General features: G+C 42.4%; 1 protein-coding gene across 1 annotated transcript; it reads left to right on the top strand.

Moving 5' to 3' along the window:
* Positions 1–3,533: 3,533 nt before the first annotated feature.
* SUCLG1 (succinate-CoA ligase GDP/ADP-forming subunit alpha) lies at positions 3,534–16,900 on the top strand. The gene is made up of 9 exons (XM_068679584.1): positions 3,534–3,690; positions 9,573–9,676; positions 10,488–10,604; positions 11,184–11,396; positions 11,485–11,542; positions 14,068–14,151; positions 14,861–15,012; positions 15,491–15,679; positions 16,648–16,900. The coding sequence occupies exons 1-9, from the start codon at positions 3,645–3,647 to the stop codon at positions 16,672–16,674; spliced, it is 990 nt and encodes a 329-aa protein (XP_068535685.1). The 5' UTR covers positions 3,534–3,644; the 3' UTR covers positions 16,675–16,900.
* Positions 16,901–18,235: the final 1,335 nt, after the last annotated feature.

The raw sequence follows: 18,235 nt of genomic DNA, 5'->3' as shown, positions 1-18,235 counted from the left end.
GGTACAGGTAAGGCCAGGGCTGGTCTTCACGCTTTGGTCCCTCAATCCAAGGAAGATGAGAGGAATGACCCATTTCTTTGCACAGTCTTAACTTCCAGCGATAGGAGGTGATGGTGATGCTAAATCTACAAGATGCATGAGGATTTCAAGCAGTGGGGCTATTTTGGAGAGTTAGGAATGGGAGCCAGTGACCAAACATCAGCTGGTGCAAGGCATGTCAATCTGGTGTCACCACTGATGTGAGTAAAGGTTAAACCAGATGGAGATTGCTAAGCCAGCTTGTCCCTGCTTTAGCAATTCCCAAAATAAAGGCTCAACGGCTGGCCTTCTTGCTAAACCTTTCCTGCTAGAACCTGCTTTTGTCAAAGAAATGCTGATCACAGGGTGGGTGGCAGGTCTGCATAGGAAGGAGCTGCGTGATGGGAAGAGCAGAGCTGAAGGGGAACCTTTTAACCCTGGCCAGCACTAGCAGACAAAGCTGATTCTGAGTAGAAAGCCAATGGTATATTTTATGCCATGAAGTATTTGCCCATAAAGGCCATTTTCTGGCTTTACTGACTGTATTGTTCATATGGCTACTAGGCTGAGTACAACCATATGTTTTTTGATATATCTGAGTTTAACATACAGATTGAGTGTGTGACCCCTGCCATCATCCCAAAGGATATGAGCCTGGGGTTAAGGTCACCACAAAGCTTGTGGTGTAAGGGGCTGCAGTCCTAGAGCAGCTGGGTGGACAGCGATGGAGCAGGTTTCATGCTGGCACCAAAACATTGGTGCAACCTTGACCAGAGCCCCAAACGAACCCTTATCTCAGAGGTAAGTGCTGGCAAAGGTCTCCTCTGGCACAACGAGACCTGGGACAGCGCACATGTACTCACCTGCCACACAGGACCTGAATTTCCTCCTTAGCTGCATACCATTCTGGCAGCAAAGGCTCACATTAGGTGCCTAAATATAGGTGTCTGATGCCATGTAGGATGCACTACGGTTTCTGTGACATCTGTAGAGGACTGGCTAATTGGATACAGGACTGAAAGGAAACCCAGGTGTTTCTGGAGAGGTAGGAAGAAGCTGGATGGGGTGCTGCAGGGCAGCTCATGCTGCACTAGATGCCAGCCCACAACCAGTTTAGACATCTGAAACACAGAAAAGGAGATACATGGATCCATGCATAGAAATGTGCATATGGGAAAGGGACTGCTTTGTGTATTAAGGGGCGAGTTACCTGTGGGGATGGAGAAGGCTAAGCCTGGCAGGCGGTTGCTGTATCCATCGAGGCTTCATGGAGAAAAGAGACACGGGCGTTTGGTGCAGGTGACAATTAGACCTAGGTGCCAGAACCCAAAGCAGTCTGTGTTCATTGTGTGGAATAACATCAGGTCTAGGGCCTGGGGTGTAAACAGGGCACCCTGAAAAAAACAAAAACCAAAATGTGTTTTTGCTGCTCTTAGAGCTGGTAAATCCAGATATTTAAGGGGTTGGTGTTTTATTTGCATTGGACATTTTTAGCTGCTGATGCGAGCAAACAAAGCATTAGCATTGTCTTTTCTTAGAGAGGAGAAATCAAGGCTGGGAGAGATTGAGTGGTTTCCATGATGGTCCCAAGGAAGCATGCAGACCACTAGCACCATAGCCAGGGCCCTCAACTGCCCAGCCACGATGTAAAGAAAGGAATGAAAACCATTTTAACAATAAGTTTTAAGGGAGCACCAAAACCAGTTGTATTTGTTCACGCATTGAAACTCCTTTTCATCTAAAGGTCTAGGAATGGGAAAAGGTTAGCAGACACTGTGTTTTTATCTTAGGCTACTGCTGGAGCTCCCTTGTGGGTAAACATTAACATGATCCTTATGATCCTTTTTTTTTTTTTTTTTTCCGATCTGAAGGTCTGGTCCGCTGCAGATGGATATGTGGCAGAACACCCTGTGTTTAGGATCATGAAGAAGTGCTTTCAAACAAAGTTAACTCCCAACTCTGAGTAAGACAGCAAGAAAAATGTTTTCTAGGATTCAGTCCCTGGGTGTGTGATTTTCACAAGGTTCAGCTCCAAGATCCGTGTTGCTCTTATAATGAAGTTGCTCATTTCAAAATGCATTAGGGAGAGACCCCACCGCCTACCTGACATTTGATCTTTCTGCAGTGCCTGAAAAGCATTGTTTGTAGATTAAATCCCACAGTTGTTTTTAATCCTTTGGCTACCCCCCTCTGAGCTAAAATTCATTCTGAGTAAGGGAGCCCCAGTCATTGCCACCCGAGTGTTGCTAATTGCTGTATTGTTTCTCCCTTGGCTGAATGGTTTCTTTCTATGTAGTTGATTAAATTAACTAAATTAATATTAGTGGGTCAGAGTGTGCTCTGACGGGAACAAACCCACTTCCAAGAGCTTCTGGCCAATTAAATATTGTACAGCTGGATTCAGTACCTTGAAACTTTACTGTTGGAGTGGTAATGACTTTTTGATTATACATGAATATTAATACTCAAAAGACATTACAGGCATTCAGGTTTTGACTAAAGAGATGTTTATGCTACTCAGGTTTGGAAAACAAAACAAAACAAACCCACAATACCCTTCACTTTTTACAGTCCCACTAAAACTGTGCAAAAGTTGCAGTGGCCACATTTTTGACTTCATGCCTGCATTATTTTAAATTGGTGTCCAATAGACTTGTGATGCTATGTATCTCCGCATAACAGAGAGAAAGAATAACCCACTGTATAACTTATTTGGGGTTAAAACTTCAGATCCCCCTGTTGACAGGCCAGGGACTCTTCTGACCCTTGGGACAGGCCTGCCTGTGACCTGCCTCAGCAAGCCCAGGGGGGTGGCTTAGAAATAGCTGGGGTTCTGCTTTTTCCATTTGGTTTTCTGCTCTCCAGAATTCTAGAATTCTAGAATTCTGCTCTCCATGCAATTCTAGAACAACTTCTCTCTCCCTCCTGAAGACACAATTTTTAGTGGTGAGGCACTGAACAGGCTGCCCAGAGGAGCTGTGGCTGCCCCATCCCTGGGGCTCAAGGCCAGGCTGGATGGGGCTTTGAGCAACCTGGGCTGCTGGGAGGTGTCCCTGCCTGTGGTGAGGGGTTGGACTGGGCTGTGCTTTAGGGTTCCTTCCAACCGAAATCCTTCTGTGATTATATTTACTGAATTACTGATTTACTAAAAAATTTCCTTGGTGCGGTTGGGACGTGAGCTCTGCCACATTCCCACACATTGAGCCCTGAAAATTAGTAACATATGAGGTCTGTTATGTAGAGAGGAACATTTTATTAATTCACCAACGAAGATGTACGTGTCTTATGTTGTTTACTGAAGCATTTCCCTGAAAAATATTACTTATTTTTGTACTGGTGGCTACAGCCACGACAAACGAGTAACCCCCTGCGTAGGCAGCGCGCCTTTCTCCCCAGCTGCTGACCTAGCAGTGTACCGGGACATCTTTTAACGACCACCTGCAGACACCCATCAGAACTCATTTTTTGGGCTGAATGTATCACAATTTAGGAGCTAAAAAGTAGCGTGGAATGGCTATGAGGAGCCTGACGGACTACAACCCCCACAACCCCCCGCGCGCCGCCGGGGCGGGCAGTGCTGAGGCGGCGAGCGGGGCCTGCGGGCCGGGTGTCCTTGTGAGGGGACGATGGCTCACTGCCACACCGCCCGGCTCCTCGGCCGCTTCCTCCGCCGTGAGTACCGCTCCCCCGGGACCCCACAACCCTCCCCTGAGGTGCTCCGGGGCCCTCCCGGTTCCTGGGAGCCGCTCTCAGCCGCCGAGGCCTGCTCCCCCCCCCCCGGGCTAGGCCGCGGGGATGCGGGGGGGTGGGCACGGGAATGGGGTTTGGGGGTGAGGGGGGGGTTTGGGGGGTCGTTGAGGGGTGAGGGAGATCCTTGGGGATGAAGGGTGTGCCCTTTGGGGGGGTGTTGGACACTGGGTGGGGAGCCAGGGAGGTTTCATCCCTGGTAATGTGAAGAGCTCCTCGAGGAGGGTGGTGGTGGGGTTGGGTCAGGTCACTTTGAGTGTTTTTTTTGGGTTAGAGGCCTCTCGAGGGCCCTGAATTGTCCTGAGACTTCAGCACGACCCGATGAAGTTGTCTGTGTTGTCAGGAGTAACAGCGTTAGCCTTTAAGCACAGAGAACGCGAGCAATCTGCAGCTAAAACGTCAGCTCGAAAGCTTTTAGAGGGGTTGGTGCCATATAATAAAAATCACAGTAAATTAATTGAAGTGTTTTTCTTTTTTAGTGCTTATTTTGTGCAGTTAATGCTGTGTTCTCTACAGGAATCGGTGTGGTCATGCCTAGGCACAAGAGGTTTTTCTTGGAATTTCAGCTGAGGAAATGGTGTGTTCATCAGGGATCTGACAGCTGGCAGCAAGTGGGCAAAGTTAAACTTAATAAATTTCACTGGATCTCCGTGCAAGCAAAGCTTGTGCTTCCTATGGTAACATGCAGGTCAGGGACTCAGGACATGGTCCCACGACATTTTAGCTGGTCCAAGTTGTTCCCTGTGGCGCACCCACTGTCCCCCAGGCATCCCTTCCTACCTCTTGTCCCCCACGAGCACGAGTAGGAAGGAAGCTGTACCCCTTCCTGAACCCCTTCCCGTGGGGCTGACTCTGCCAGGCAGCTCTTTGAGCTGGCTCCCCTGAGTCTAATGCAGGTTGGTGCTGGTGGAGATGACAGTGTAGCACCTACACTTCAGGTTAATTTATGCTCCTAGCAAAAGTAATCTTGTGTGCAGCAAGAGATTAGGGAAGAGTGCTTAAGATGCTTTTGTGGGTTAAGGGGAAGAGGTGGACTCAGTGTTTCAGGAAGTGTTCTGCTTGCAGCAGCAGTTCATAAACTCTTTTAAGAAAGTCCTGTAAGAAGGAATATTTCTTCATTTGAAACAGTTTTTGGTTTGATATTCTTAAGGTTTGGGCAGTCTTTTTAATTTATTAAGTTTGGACTTCGTTCATGCAACAGTCCCAGTAACAAATAATTAACATCTCCTCTTAGTGGCAATTTAAAGCAGTGACTTTCTAGTGTTTTTTGTTGCAAAAGAGTGCATCTGTTCTTGTTGGTACACTGCTGAAGCAAGCCTGCAGGGTGTGTATCTGTAAGTTTCAGTTCAGGAATTTGTGAAAACATGCTATGCAATATGTTAATAAGTGGTGAGGGCTTGCTCAAAGGTCAGCTCAAAGCGCTGCTCGCTTATGGACCAAGACTTAAGCTTATCTTAATTATCGCTGGAGAGTCAGGATTTTTGAATGTTCTGGGCGAGCTGGAAGGCTTTGGAGAGCTCTTAGATTAAATAACCAAAGTAAATTTTGTGAATAATCCTGGCAAAGAAGTGCTGCAGAAATCATGATGCACACTGAAGAATTTGTTTGTTGCTTTTGTGCAAGCTCACAGACCCTTAGCTGCAGGCTTAGCGGAGTGTACTTGGTAAAAAGTTTGTTGTCTTAGAAGAACTTGATCTGTGCGGAACACAGTGTGCCTATTTCCACATGGCCCTGCAGTTTCAACTTCATAAATTAGGAGAAGAAAGCTTTTCTTTCAGATGCCGTCGTGTTTCCTGTGATGTCCGTGGCAGTAAGCGGGGATTTTTGCTTAGGGGAGAGAGAGGTGTTGAAAGGACTGAAATTTTTCTAATTGTCACTTGTCTGTCAGCTTACTTTTGTGTAACATCGTTGTTGTTACATAGTCATTACATCTCTCCTTTATAGACTAGTTAATTTACTTAATTCCTCAACTCCTATGCCATGTTTGTGAATTGTTTTTTCCTTAATTAAAAGGAATTTGGCAAGGAAAGGGTGAGAGAAGAGAGGCTGGGTACCAATAGCTGGAAATCCTTCCCTGAGCTCATAATCCTCTTAAGACCAGGAGTAAGATATTTTGGCAATCCCTCAACAGCATGAAAACTTCTTTGTCACTGGGGATCATCTTCTACTAGTGCAACCGATACCCTTCAGGATGAATTTAGACAGGTTTGGGGAAGGATTGTCCAGGATACAACCACGTGTGTGAATGTGCACGTATGGCCTGATCGGGATCATCACAATTGACGGAAGGACTGGGATGAGGAACTGTGTCAAAGCTTCTTGTAATATCAAACTTCGAGTCAGCAAACTCTTAAAGTTTGCTGTGGTACTTTGGCCTCCAGGCCACGCGTCTGTAGGCAGAGGGAGGAGAAGGGAGATGGTCATAACGAGGCAAATTAAACAGCGTGTGAAATATTGGGAGGATTTCTTAGAAACAAACTGAGGGTTGGAACTGATGGAAAGTGAGGGGTGTATGTGTGGGGAAAAAAAAAAAAAAGAAAAAACAACTGAGCATTTTGCCTTGCAGACTTTGTACTTGACTCCTCCCTGACTTTCCCTACCCTAGAGTTCATTTTCCCTGTTTGTATTGGAGCCTGTGTATTTTCTAAGGCTTTCTTACCTTCCACAGGTAATAGGAAAAGGATTATCTTCCTTCATCTCCAGGCCCTTAGGGTATTTCAAGGAGCAGTAGAGGGACAATTTCATTTATTACCTGTCCATCTTCTGACAGTGGAGGTGTCTGCTCAGGGCCTTGCGGAAAGGAATCTCTGCTGCCTTACCTTGCTTTTATATTGTGCTCATTTTGTGAGCACCTTCAGGTGCTTCCTCCACGATAAGCGTGGGCAAGAAGGAAGCACTTTGACTTGGATTCGTGCCTGTAGCTCTAGGGAGTCTTGTGGGAGGTCCTGAAAATAACAAATCTTCCACTCTGTAAAGTTGAGGAAGAGATTTAGTACCTCCACTGTCAGCTTGCTTTCATCTGGGATAAGCTGTGCAAAGGTGGCTTGGGTTGTGCTGTTTAAGTAAGGTCAGGATTTGGACATCCTGCTGCAAGAGTGCCTGAAACGCTGCAAAAAAAAAACAAACAACGGTATTTACATTTGATGTGTAACTTAAAATATCTTGCAAATGGGTTAATTTTCCTTTAAACATGTAAATTGGTGTTTGCACTCAATGGTAAGTAGGAGCATGTTTTTCTAGAAAGGCTTTGGAGTTGTCAGGCATGAATTACTGCTGTGAGGTTTCTTTCAAGAAGTGAATGTAACCGCGTTTCCCTGCTACTTGAGCTGCAGTGAGCGCATTACAGGCCTTGGCTGAACACGGCTTTGTTAATGTTGGGCCTCTGATTTGACAAAATGCAGCATTTCCACCATGCTTTTGATAAGATCTGCAAGTGCCAAGACTTGTCCTTGTGCTTTATGGCTTCGTGTGGAGCCAGCACCTTTGTAACTTGGCCTGTAAGTGAGAGCCGTGCATTAAAATAGCATCGGCAAGGAGTTTGGCTTTTCCTGGCTCATTGCTGAAGCTTTGTAAGCAGAAGAGCAAATTGTTTCTTGTCCTGCCCTCTGGAAGGCACATACATTTACACTAAGGCTCCTGGCTTTTGTCTAGTAAAAGCAATTGCCTGCAGGAGTTGGGAGTCGCAGAACGGTTCGAGCTGGTGAATGAAGGTCCTAGCTGGAAACTGAGACTTTGATTCTATTTCTGACTTACCTGCTGTGAACTTAGGCGTGCCATTTCAATATTCCACCTGTTTCGTTCTCATCTTATATCTGTCTCAGCTATTTAAATGGCCATTAGCTGTTTAAATTAGCTGTTTAAAAGCCCGGGGCTTGCTGCTAGTGCCCCATATGTATAGCAAAACCTCATCTCCACCGATTCCTCTGCAGGTCCGACTGTGCTGGTAGCCAGGGCCAAACCTTTCTGCTTCAGGCGAGGCCGTGGAGAGAAATACAGAGCTGCATCGTGCCAGTTAAAAATAAATAAATAAAATTTCATCCAAAGCCAGCCCAGAAAGTGCAAGGTGATTTTTTTCATTTCTTCCACTATATATCGGTTCCCAGACATGTGCCAGGCTAAGCTGCCTCTCTGGAGACAGCCAGCTGCTCTGCTCTAGCCAGGTTCTTCTGAAAAAAGCTGTATTTTTTTTTTCTGAATCAAGGCTCTTCACTCATGTACAAAGTACATACAGTTTTTAAGAGTAAATCCAGAAAAAGCTTGGCATTTAAGCTGTTTTTCAGTTATCAGTGCATGGGAATAAATATATCTTTTTTTTTTTTTTTGTACTTGATAGCTTATAAAAGGCACTAAAGATTCTTACCCGTGAAACATATGTCTGTATAGTCTCCTGAAGACTGAGAATTGACACACTTAAGGTTCTGAAAACATCTGTGTTAAAGGTTATAAATAGCTGAAAATAGGTACGGAATGGGCAGCAGAGCTGGGGCTGGAGAATTGCTTTCATGGTATGGAGAAAGAAATTACTGTTTTTTTTAATACTACAATCACTGAGTGTGTCCTGCTAACAGTCATCTCAAATTCTGTGCATCAACAGTTTATATTGAAGAATACTGTTTTTCTTTTTTCTTTTCCATCTTAGTAGTTTTTGCTTCCTTTGTAAGAAACAAACAATAAAAAAACCAACTCCCTCTGGATCAGCCGTGCCTGAGCAAGTGTGTGGAACAATCCAGGGAGCCTGATTCAAAACCTCTGTATTTTCATTTTGACTTCACTTTTTATTTCTGCAAATCTGAAGTGGAAAAGTTTTCAAATAGCTAATAGGTGCATAGTGCCATAATAGTGTCAGTGTTTGTATGAGGATTGCACTCTTCCACATTCACTCTAGGCACAAAATGTGGTCTTTCTCTGAAACTCTTGTAGGGAGTGAATCAGTTCAGATCTCCTCAAAACCCTGGCCATTGCAAAAGCTCATGGCAGTGAGAGCATCCTTTCTGTGCCTCTTTTTCCTCCTTACTCTCTCGAGTTTTCTTGCATTGGGACCTTCTTCACTTTTCTTCTTTAATCATTTGTTAATGCCCTGTTTTTCCCTCCAGCAGAACAGCAGTCGTTCTCCTTTTCTTTTTGAAACCAGCATTCACTGTGCCATTTCTCTACAGTTGTGTTACTTTTGTGTGCGAGCAGTGTTTACAAGACCAGAGTTGTGAGAACTAAATTGAAAACTGTTCCAGTGGAGTATCCAGAGAGCCGTATTTCTTCAAGAGCCCAAGTGCACTGAAAGCTGCAATGTACAAGCTCCCGTGGCTGGGCATCTGCTGGGGAAAGATCTCTTGCTGTGTGCCATGCTTGGAGTTAGGCCTGGGGGTCCTGTGGCCGTGTTGAGATCTCTTGATGTCTGTAGGGGCTGTGCTATGTTTGCACAACGTGTAGAGCCTCTGGGATATCAGGATCTTAGTTCTGCTTTGCGTCTTTGTGGCAGTTGTTAGGGGACAGAGACCTGTTCAATCACAAATGAAAGCAGTGAAAGGTGTTTGTGATTTGTCTTGACCAGAGCTCTGATGTTCAGTACCCAACATCTGATTCCCAGCAAACTGAGCAGCCTTAGAGAGTGAACTACAGCTGTTTCTTATCTTAAAGTTTGTAAATGCTTGCAGCTTTCAGGTCTGCTTTTAAAAACAGGAGCTACAGGATCAACATCTTTTCCTGTAACCATAAATATACACGTACTGACTTGTTAGGACGTTTTTTAATTTAGAGCATAACAAAGCAGTTCATTAACGATTTGTTCTCTCCTTGCTGTCTTCCTCTAGTGCACCAGAATGGAGTACGACACTGCTCCTACTCGGCGTCGAGGAAAAATCTGTACATTAACAAAAATACAAAGGTTATCTGCCAGGGTTTTACAGGCAAACAGGTATGTATATGAACTGTTTCTTCTGTCACCCTTTCAGTGCAGAACGTTAATTGGCCGTAAACATAGTAACATACAAAAGAGATGATGTGCTGGCCTTGTCTGTGTTAGGAAACTGGACTTTGTGATCAAGAAGATCCTTTCAGCTCTCTGGTTTCCCATTCTTCTGTCCAAATACCCTTTTTCTTAAATTGGTTAAACTAGATTTTTTTTCCACTACTATACAAGCTTAAAACTTTTTTTTTTTTTAGTTGTCTCCATGATGACTTGAGTTTTGTGGTTAGCTTTGGTCTTAAGCCTTAAGCTGTACATAACTGAAAGGGTTTCTTTGTAAAAGGAGGCTTGCAAAAAAATACAAAAACCTTACAATTTTCAAAGTGCTTCTTTCACAAAAGCCTCTGAATATCAATGGATATGAAAAAAAGTTTTAATTTCAGGATATTTAGTTTCTTTTTTTCACATTGGCTCTTACACATTTGCAAGGGAAGAAGACTGCTTTTGCTAAATCTGTCAGCTAGTCAAGAACAAGAATGCTAATTTCTTCTATTTGATTATTGTATTTGTCATCTGCCATAATTGATGTGGAAGATAAAATGTGGTTGCTATGTCTGCTGGTGTATTAGCAACACAGAACAAACCATTCTTTAGTGTGCAACCATAGTGCTCCAATTTAAAAGCAAAAAGCATGGCATGTGCAATAAATTAAGTGCAATGAATTGCTTTCAGAATTACAAATATCATCAAAACTTCTTTTTGCTACATTAAATTTGTCTTTGTATGCATTTTAACTTTACTTATTCTTTCTCTCTCACAGGGCACCTTTCACAGCCAGCAGGCGTTGGAGTATGGCACCAATCTAGTTGGAGGAATTTCTCCAGGGAAAGGTGGAAAAACTCATCTGGGTCTGCCTGTGTTTAATTCTGTGAAGGAGGTAATTTGCAGCGATGACTGGAGGACCAGGTGGCTTAATCCAAGAGCTAATGCTGCTGAAAGCCTCCTTATTCCATTCCTCATACTGAAGAGACAAACATTTGAACCGTGGATGTCACTGTGGAATGAAATAGATGCCTTATAAAAGTGGCATTCACTGTGGTCAAGCATGAGCTTGCCTTCCATTGGGAAATTCAGAGTCCAAATGCTCAGTAACACAAATGACTTTATAGTATATATAAATATATATAAATGACTTCATAGTATGCATATGTTTTATGCCCATAACTAGTTTCTGATTCTGGTGCATATGATGGAATTGTAACAACTGTTATCAAGGGGTATTTGTGGTGATATTTGTAGGGGAGATCCTTTTCAGCCAGTACTTAGGTCTCAGGTCACACTCTGTGCCTGTCTTCAGTGAATTTAACACTTGTGTTGATTATAGTAAATCAGTATTTATCTATTTACTTCATTTATGTTTGTGAGTAGACATATTTTAAATGATTAATTGTCAGATGGTCTCCTTGGGCCCACTAGATGCTTAATGCTTTTTTTTTTTTTTTTGTCATCCTTGTAGGCCAAAGAACAAACTGGTGCTTCTGCTACTGTTATATATGTACCTCCTCCGTTTGCCGCTGCTGCGATCAATGAAGCAATCGATGCAGAAATGCCCTTAGTTGTTTGCATTACTGAAGGTATTCCCCAGCAGGACATGGTTCGGGTTAAACACAGACTGGTTCGGCAGGGTAAGACAAGACTCGTGGGCCCGAATTGTCCTGGTGTCATCAATGTAAGTGAATTCTGGATTTGCTCCAAAGCTGGACCGTTTTTGGTGATGGGTTAAATGTTCCATCTCACTTCTCCCACTCTCTCTTTAGCCTGGAGAATGTAAAATTGGTATCATGCCTGGTCACATTCACAAGAAAGGAAGAATTGGTGAGTTTTTGAATATCTATGCATTATCTAAAAGTAAAGTTTGGTACTCTTACTATTCATATTCACAAGGCTAGTCACTTCCTACCCAGATAATACTTAACATTCTGTATAACAGCTTCCCTGTCCTTCAGTTTGTGAGTGATCTTAGCCATTATCAATCCTGAAGGACAAAGTCTGTCAGCCTGCCGAAATAGGCGCTGAGTGCTGATGGCAGAGGCAAAGCAGTTGGAAAAGATTAGTTAGGAAATGTGATGGACCTAGTTTCCGTGATGCTCTTAATTTGAGTGTACCTCCATTTACTGTGGAGTTTGAGTGGGCTTCCAAATACGAATCCTTCCAACAGCTTGGCTTCTGAGGACTTCTTTTCCAAACTTTATGATTCTATCACTGGGATCCTACACCTAGCATGAGCTCAGTATCACCACAAAAAGATTACAAATAAGTTCGTAACGTGACAAGATAGGCAATTATAACATGGTGAGTGGAATTGGCAAACACACCCACTTCTCAGGGAAGCTGAGGTGAGAGGGGCAGTGACTTGTTCATAATCATATGGTAGCTGCACACCCTGTTGCATGCAAGTGTCATGTCCTGATTTCTGGTGGATCCTTGTCCTAAACTATAGAAATAATAACTAGATTATGGCTCCTGCATTACATTATTTGGAAAAAAAAAAAAAGTTCCAAAATATGCATTAATACTTCAATAAATAGAGTTTCAGAAAGGTTGTAAACAGCATACACTGCCATTATCTGTCAGTGGGGTAACTAGTTTAACTTGAACACAGAATCATAAAATCACAGAATGGTTTGGGTTAGAAGGGACCTTAAAGATCACCCAGTTCCAACGCCCTGCCATGGGCAGGGACACTTCCCACTAGACCAGGCTGCCCAAAGCCCCATCCAGCCTGGCCTTGAGCACCTCCAGGGATGGGGTATCCACAGCTTCTCTGGGCAGCCTATGCCAGTGCCTACCCACCTGACGAGTAAAAAATTTCTAACTTACATCTAATCTAAATCTCCCCTATTTTAGTTTAAAACCATGCCGCCTTGTCCTATCACTGCATCTCCTGACAAAGAGTCCATCCCTAGCTTTTCTGCAGCCTTCTTTGGGTGCTGAAAGGCCACTGTAAGGTCTTCCTGGAGCCTTTTCTTCTCCAGGCTCTCTGGTAGGAGAGGTGCTCTAGCCCTCTGATCATCTCTGCGGCCCTCCTCCTCTGGAGAAGGTACCCTTCACAGCATTATCAAATTTTTTTGGTGGAAAGTGTTTGCTGTGGGAAAAGCTGTTCAGTGTTCTCTAACATTACCTCGAGTTTCCTTCTGAATCAAAGTTCTGTTAAGATTTTCTGTGTCTACTTGAAATATCTTACAATCAGAAGACAGTAGAATCTGAATGCAAGGCACCAGAAGTGCAAAATAATATTTTAAATCCAGTTGCCCTAACAGAAACATTTTCAATGGTGATCCAAGAATCAGGAAGTAAAGATGTGAACTTTGCCACCCTCCCAGCTTCATTTAACACTATGACCTTTAGTGATATGCTCCCCAGCTTTCTCTTACTGTGAGGCATCCAAGAACCATTTGACAATCTTGGGATGCAAGCTATAAAAATAGCTGCAGTCTTAGGACCTCTGTCTGTAGCTTCTTTCATGAAATCTGAAACATAGTAAACAGGAAGCCTTTTGGAAATGTAGTGAGAAAAAAATTCTTTGCTAGTAGACATCTGCACTGTTCAACAGTATAAACTGTAGATAAAACTAAGCTTGTTAGTCTAATGGTGCATTTTGTCCTCTGTTCATGCAATACACTAATTACATTGCTTGTTAAATGGCTTGAAATAGATGGAAGACAGTGTCTGTTTTTCCTGGAAAACTTCCCTCTTGGAGTGTTAACAAAAATCTTGACTTTGAAAAACGAACAAAAAAATTGAATGATTTTGCCCCTGATCCAGGATTCAGCACAAAACTTCTGTAGAAAATCTGCTTATGCCTGGCTAGGTTGTGGTCTCTTGTAATACTAGAACATAAATGTTAAGGTAGCAATGGCTACCTTAATAGTGGTAACTTACATTATAAAGTGTATTTCCATTCTGGAGGGTCTTTCATGTGCCTGGCAATTTCTGGAGATACAATTCGTACTGAATTATTTCGTTAACTGTTCGGCTGCAATGCTGATTTGAGTTCAGTGCATAAGCTGCTTGTATACAGGACAAGAAAGACATTCTGTTCTGTTTTCAGTTTTCTCTCCTGGTGAAGCTGTAATGTGAGGAATGCTGTCTTGCCCAATATAACTGGCTGAGATGAACAAGCCTGTTCATCTGTTTACAATTAAGTTTTAAAAGTGCTAGCTAAGAAATTGTACAGATACAATTTTATCTAGAGTTTTCATCTTTTGGCAAGGATAGCTGGAAAACAACATCTCACATTCAGTTTATTTAAGGTGATTTTCATGAATGCAAGTACAGCTACCTCTAGTCATGCACTTAGCTGTATTAGTGTTAAATTTACCTCCATTTCTTCCCTAAAGGTATTGTGTCAAGATCTGGAACCCTGACCTATGAAGCTGTTCATCAGACAACACAAGTTGGATTGGGGCAGTCTTTCTGTGTCGGTAGGTTTCCTCGGAAGCAGCTTGCTGTATCTAGACTAATCTGCTTCTTCACAGGAACAATTCCCAATTAATTTATTTTTTGCAAGCATAGAAATAGCTGAATCAATTCTTGTTATACTGAGAAATTAGATCCCTAGCTGCTGTGAAGAATATTCCCCTTCTCTGATATCATTTCCTTGTCAGATTAATAACAGCCTAGGAAACAGTTTTGAGTAGAGAACTGCCAACACATGGATAATCACAGAAAGGTTTTGTTTGGAAGGGACCCTTATAAATCATCTAGTTCCAACCCCCCTGCCATGTGCAGGGACACCTCCCACTAGAACATGTTCTAAAATGTTTAGTATTAAAAAACGTTAGGGCTTCCTTAAGCATTTACTTGGGTCTGTTAAGCAAGTTGGCTAACTCACTTTTTCTTAGAGCACAATTCTAGAGCTGGAGTCTTGCTCCTGCTGTACATTTAATGGAGCCTCTGTATAAGGTGTGCTGTTTTGCTTATGGTTTGAAAGGTCATAGATGTTAACTTAGGATATCTCCTGTACAATAGTGGGGGAGACAGATTTGTAGCAGGAACCTGGCACTCTGAGAGCTGCCCCTCTTTTGAGCCTTTGGGAACAACTCTTCATGCTGAAATTTACTTTGAAACTATTAGTATGAATGTAATTTTATATTGAGTTACCTTAATGTGGTTTCATGGTTTTTTTTTCAGGGATTGGAGGTGATCCCTTCAATGGAACTAATTTTATTGACTGCCTTGATGTCTTCCTGAAGGATCCTCATACTGAGGGGATCATATTGATTGGGGAGATTGGAGGAAATGCTGAAGAAGATGCAGCAGCATTCTTGAAAGAAAATAATTCTGTAAGTCTTAAAGAGCTTGCTTCCAGATGCCGTGGGGGTTAGCCATCTTCTGCCATGTCAAGAAAGCTTGGTTCAATTTCTAACCTGTACTGACAAAAGAACAAAAAAGAAACAGTGGTTGTACTCATATTAAAGAGAATGACTTATCATGATTGAAGCTTCTAATTTCAATTCTAACAGCAGAGCAGCGACAACTTCAGATTTTTAGTCCAGCAATGACATTTGTAGGGAACATTTTTTTGGTGATATACATAGTTCTGTAAAGAGATGTCTTAAAGTTCATGATTGCTTCTGGTTGACACAGTTAATCAGGAGGAGTTATGTTCAGACTAGTGGTTCCATGTTGTCTGAGGTTTCCAGCTCTTTTATAACTTTGCCTGCCTAGTTGATGCTTTTCTTTTTTTTTTAACCTGCCATGTAGAATTGCTTTTCATCTCACTCTCCCCCATGTAACTCTGTATATTTTCTTTATCCACAGGGTCCAAATGCCAAGCCAGTAGTGTCTTTCATTGCTGGTCTGACCGCTCCTCCAGGCAGGCGGATGGGTCATGCTGGAGCAATCATTGCTGGTGGAAAGGGTGGAGCTAAAGAGAAGATAGCAGCTCTTCAGAGCGCTGGCGTTGTGGTCAGCATGTCCCCTGCTCAGCTAGGCAGCACCATCTACAAGGTTCGTTACTTGGAAACTGGTATATACACTCATCCAGAGCAGGAGTCTACTTTTGAGGGAATGGTAGTACATCTCTCACCCAAGTATTCTGTTGCTCTAAGCCAGGTTAAACATACGAAGTCAAGTGACTGAACAAGCTGCAGTAATTGCTTAGATGATAGCACAAGTAGTGTGTAATACAACCTTATAGGAAAATAAACAGCAAAATATAGAAATGATTACACTTAGCTGTTTTTGCAACAACTTGTTGAATTGTTTTTTCTGGATGCTATCTGAGGAAGCAAAGAACCCAAGTTAATTTAAAATATTAAAACACTATTTGAAAGTACGGTATTTGAAGGAGGAAAGGCCTGGCGTATAGGCATGTCTCTTTTAAGTACTAATTTGGGATTATGGCTGAATGCATACAGATGAGAAACTTCTGTATGAAACAGGATTATTGCTATTTTTCTTAATTCATCTCCAAAAAAGGCACTGTTTCATGCCTAGAGGAAATGCGTAATTCAACTGTGCTAGGTAGTTGTTTTTCCTGTGATGACTGCATAATAGCACCTTCACAGCCTGCTGTGGGAGTCTTCCCTTTTTTCTGTTGTGTTTTTTTCCTTTACTAAAATGAGAAACTTTATTTATTTCCTGGCTCGAATTCTTTAAGGGTTCTGCTGTGGTTTTTATGCAGAATTAGTGTTTTTCAGGCCTGTTTTCCTATGCCTTGACAGCATTGCAGTCTGAGTGCGGTGCACTGACCGCAATCTAGAGCTACTGGTTTTTCATAGCCAGTGAGTTAATGTGAGGTGGGAGAATACTTGCACACATTACACGCTTTTTAATTTCCTTTCTAATTCCAGTTTTTTAATTCCTAAAATTCAATTTGGTACAATAAATAGAAAGTAATTTAAAATACAATATTAATAAAAACCTTTTCTTTTTTTTTTTTTCCTCCACCTGTAATGTCTGTGTGCTGTTTGCAGGAGTTTGAGAAAAGGAAATTGCTGTAAGAGAAGACACTTCGGAACACCGTCTCTGAACCATCAGTGCAGCACCTGGCCTCTGCTTATCTTTTGTCTGCTAATCCTCAGTTGCCCAAACGACTGGCACTGGTTGTGGAATTTGACTTTGAAGCCATAAACCTCTTGGCTAAACCTGTTTTGATGTCTTCTTGGTTCAGACATGATCACCTTATTGTAAATCACAGCAAAATAATAAATCTACTACTAAACCTGATACATCTTTTGAATTCCTGCAGCAGAACTGTTTCTTCAGTCATCATAAAGAAACCAATCAGCCTTGAAGGTCTGAATCTTTTGTAACTTAAGCACTGCCCATTTTAAGGTTAAGTCGCTTAAAGAGATGCTTTTAAGGATCAAGGCTCTGACATTAAGCACATTGCTCATATCATGTATCACACTTTATTTTTAAAATTCTTACTTGTTCGTTGCTGGCAAGTACGTTTAAACAATAGGCCAAAGTTTCCGTCCATTAAACCAAAGCTGCTGGATCTGAAGGGGTTGCTTGTTGATCCACGTAGCTGGATATGCCTGAAGTCCAGACTTCCTTTTCAAGGCTGACCTGTGCACAGTGTAGCCCTCTACTGACGAGGAATTCCTTTTGTTTTACAGAGAGGTGGGATTTTTCTTCACAAAAATGAGTCTAATTTCCCATGCAAATGTATACATGCAAAAGTGTAACTATGAAAATGATTTGCTCTTTGTCTTAAACTACTTTACTTTCCTCTTTAACCTGGACTAGGGTTGCATTGTTTGTGTGTTCTGAAATCCCAATACCATTGGGAGATAATGGATGAGAAATATTATTTTCTGGAAAAGAATGTAGTAAGTTATCTTACCTGTTAACCACTCCCAGCACTGTAATGGAAAGCCCTTTTTACTTTGGAAATAGCCCAAACACTGTGCCTATAAACGAGTATTTATAAGTTTCATCAGGATGGAGTAAACCCAGGATTGCTTTCTTTATATAGAGGGCTGAAAATTCATGTAACCTGGCACTTGTCTAAAGCTAACCTTGTGTTCCATAAAGGTGCTGTTACCAAAACTCGTGTTGTTATTTGTTTAAAGCTGTTCTTAGTTTTCTCACTTAAGCGCCTGGGCAATTCTGCTTTCTGATGCAAGCAGTGAGCATTTATCTTGACGCTGACATTTACAGTTCCTAGACCTACGCCCTGAAGGAAGGAGTAAAAGGACAGGTCAAATGTCTGCTGCACCGAATGTGTATTAATGTGCTTCATATATGGTCAGGCACTGGTCAGATGATACGGGACTTAGGGTGCAGAGACGAGATCCTGTATTTGTGTTGGTGTGGTTTACTAAAATGAACCTGACATTGTGTCACTGGACAGCTGAAGGCAGCACTGAGTGGTAAATCATTCGGTAAAGTCTGTGACAACAGGTAGGAATCTAACACTAGCTGAGTTTTCATGTAGTGCCTGATTTAATTTAAAGCAAAAAAGATCAAACAGTGTTCTTTAACTCTAGAAATACAAGTGCTAAAATGTCTCAGTCCGTGTAAGAAGGCAGTTCTTCACGTGTGAAAGTCAGGGTA

This window comes from Anas acuta, chromosome 4, assembly GCF_963932015.1.
Source record: "Anas acuta chromosome 4, bAnaAcu1.1, whole genome shotgun sequence".
NCBI classification, from domain to species: Eukaryota; Metazoa; Chordata; class Aves; order Anseriformes; family Anatidae; genus Anas; species Anas acuta.
This window is presented reverse-complemented; position numbering and strand designations above follow the sequence as displayed.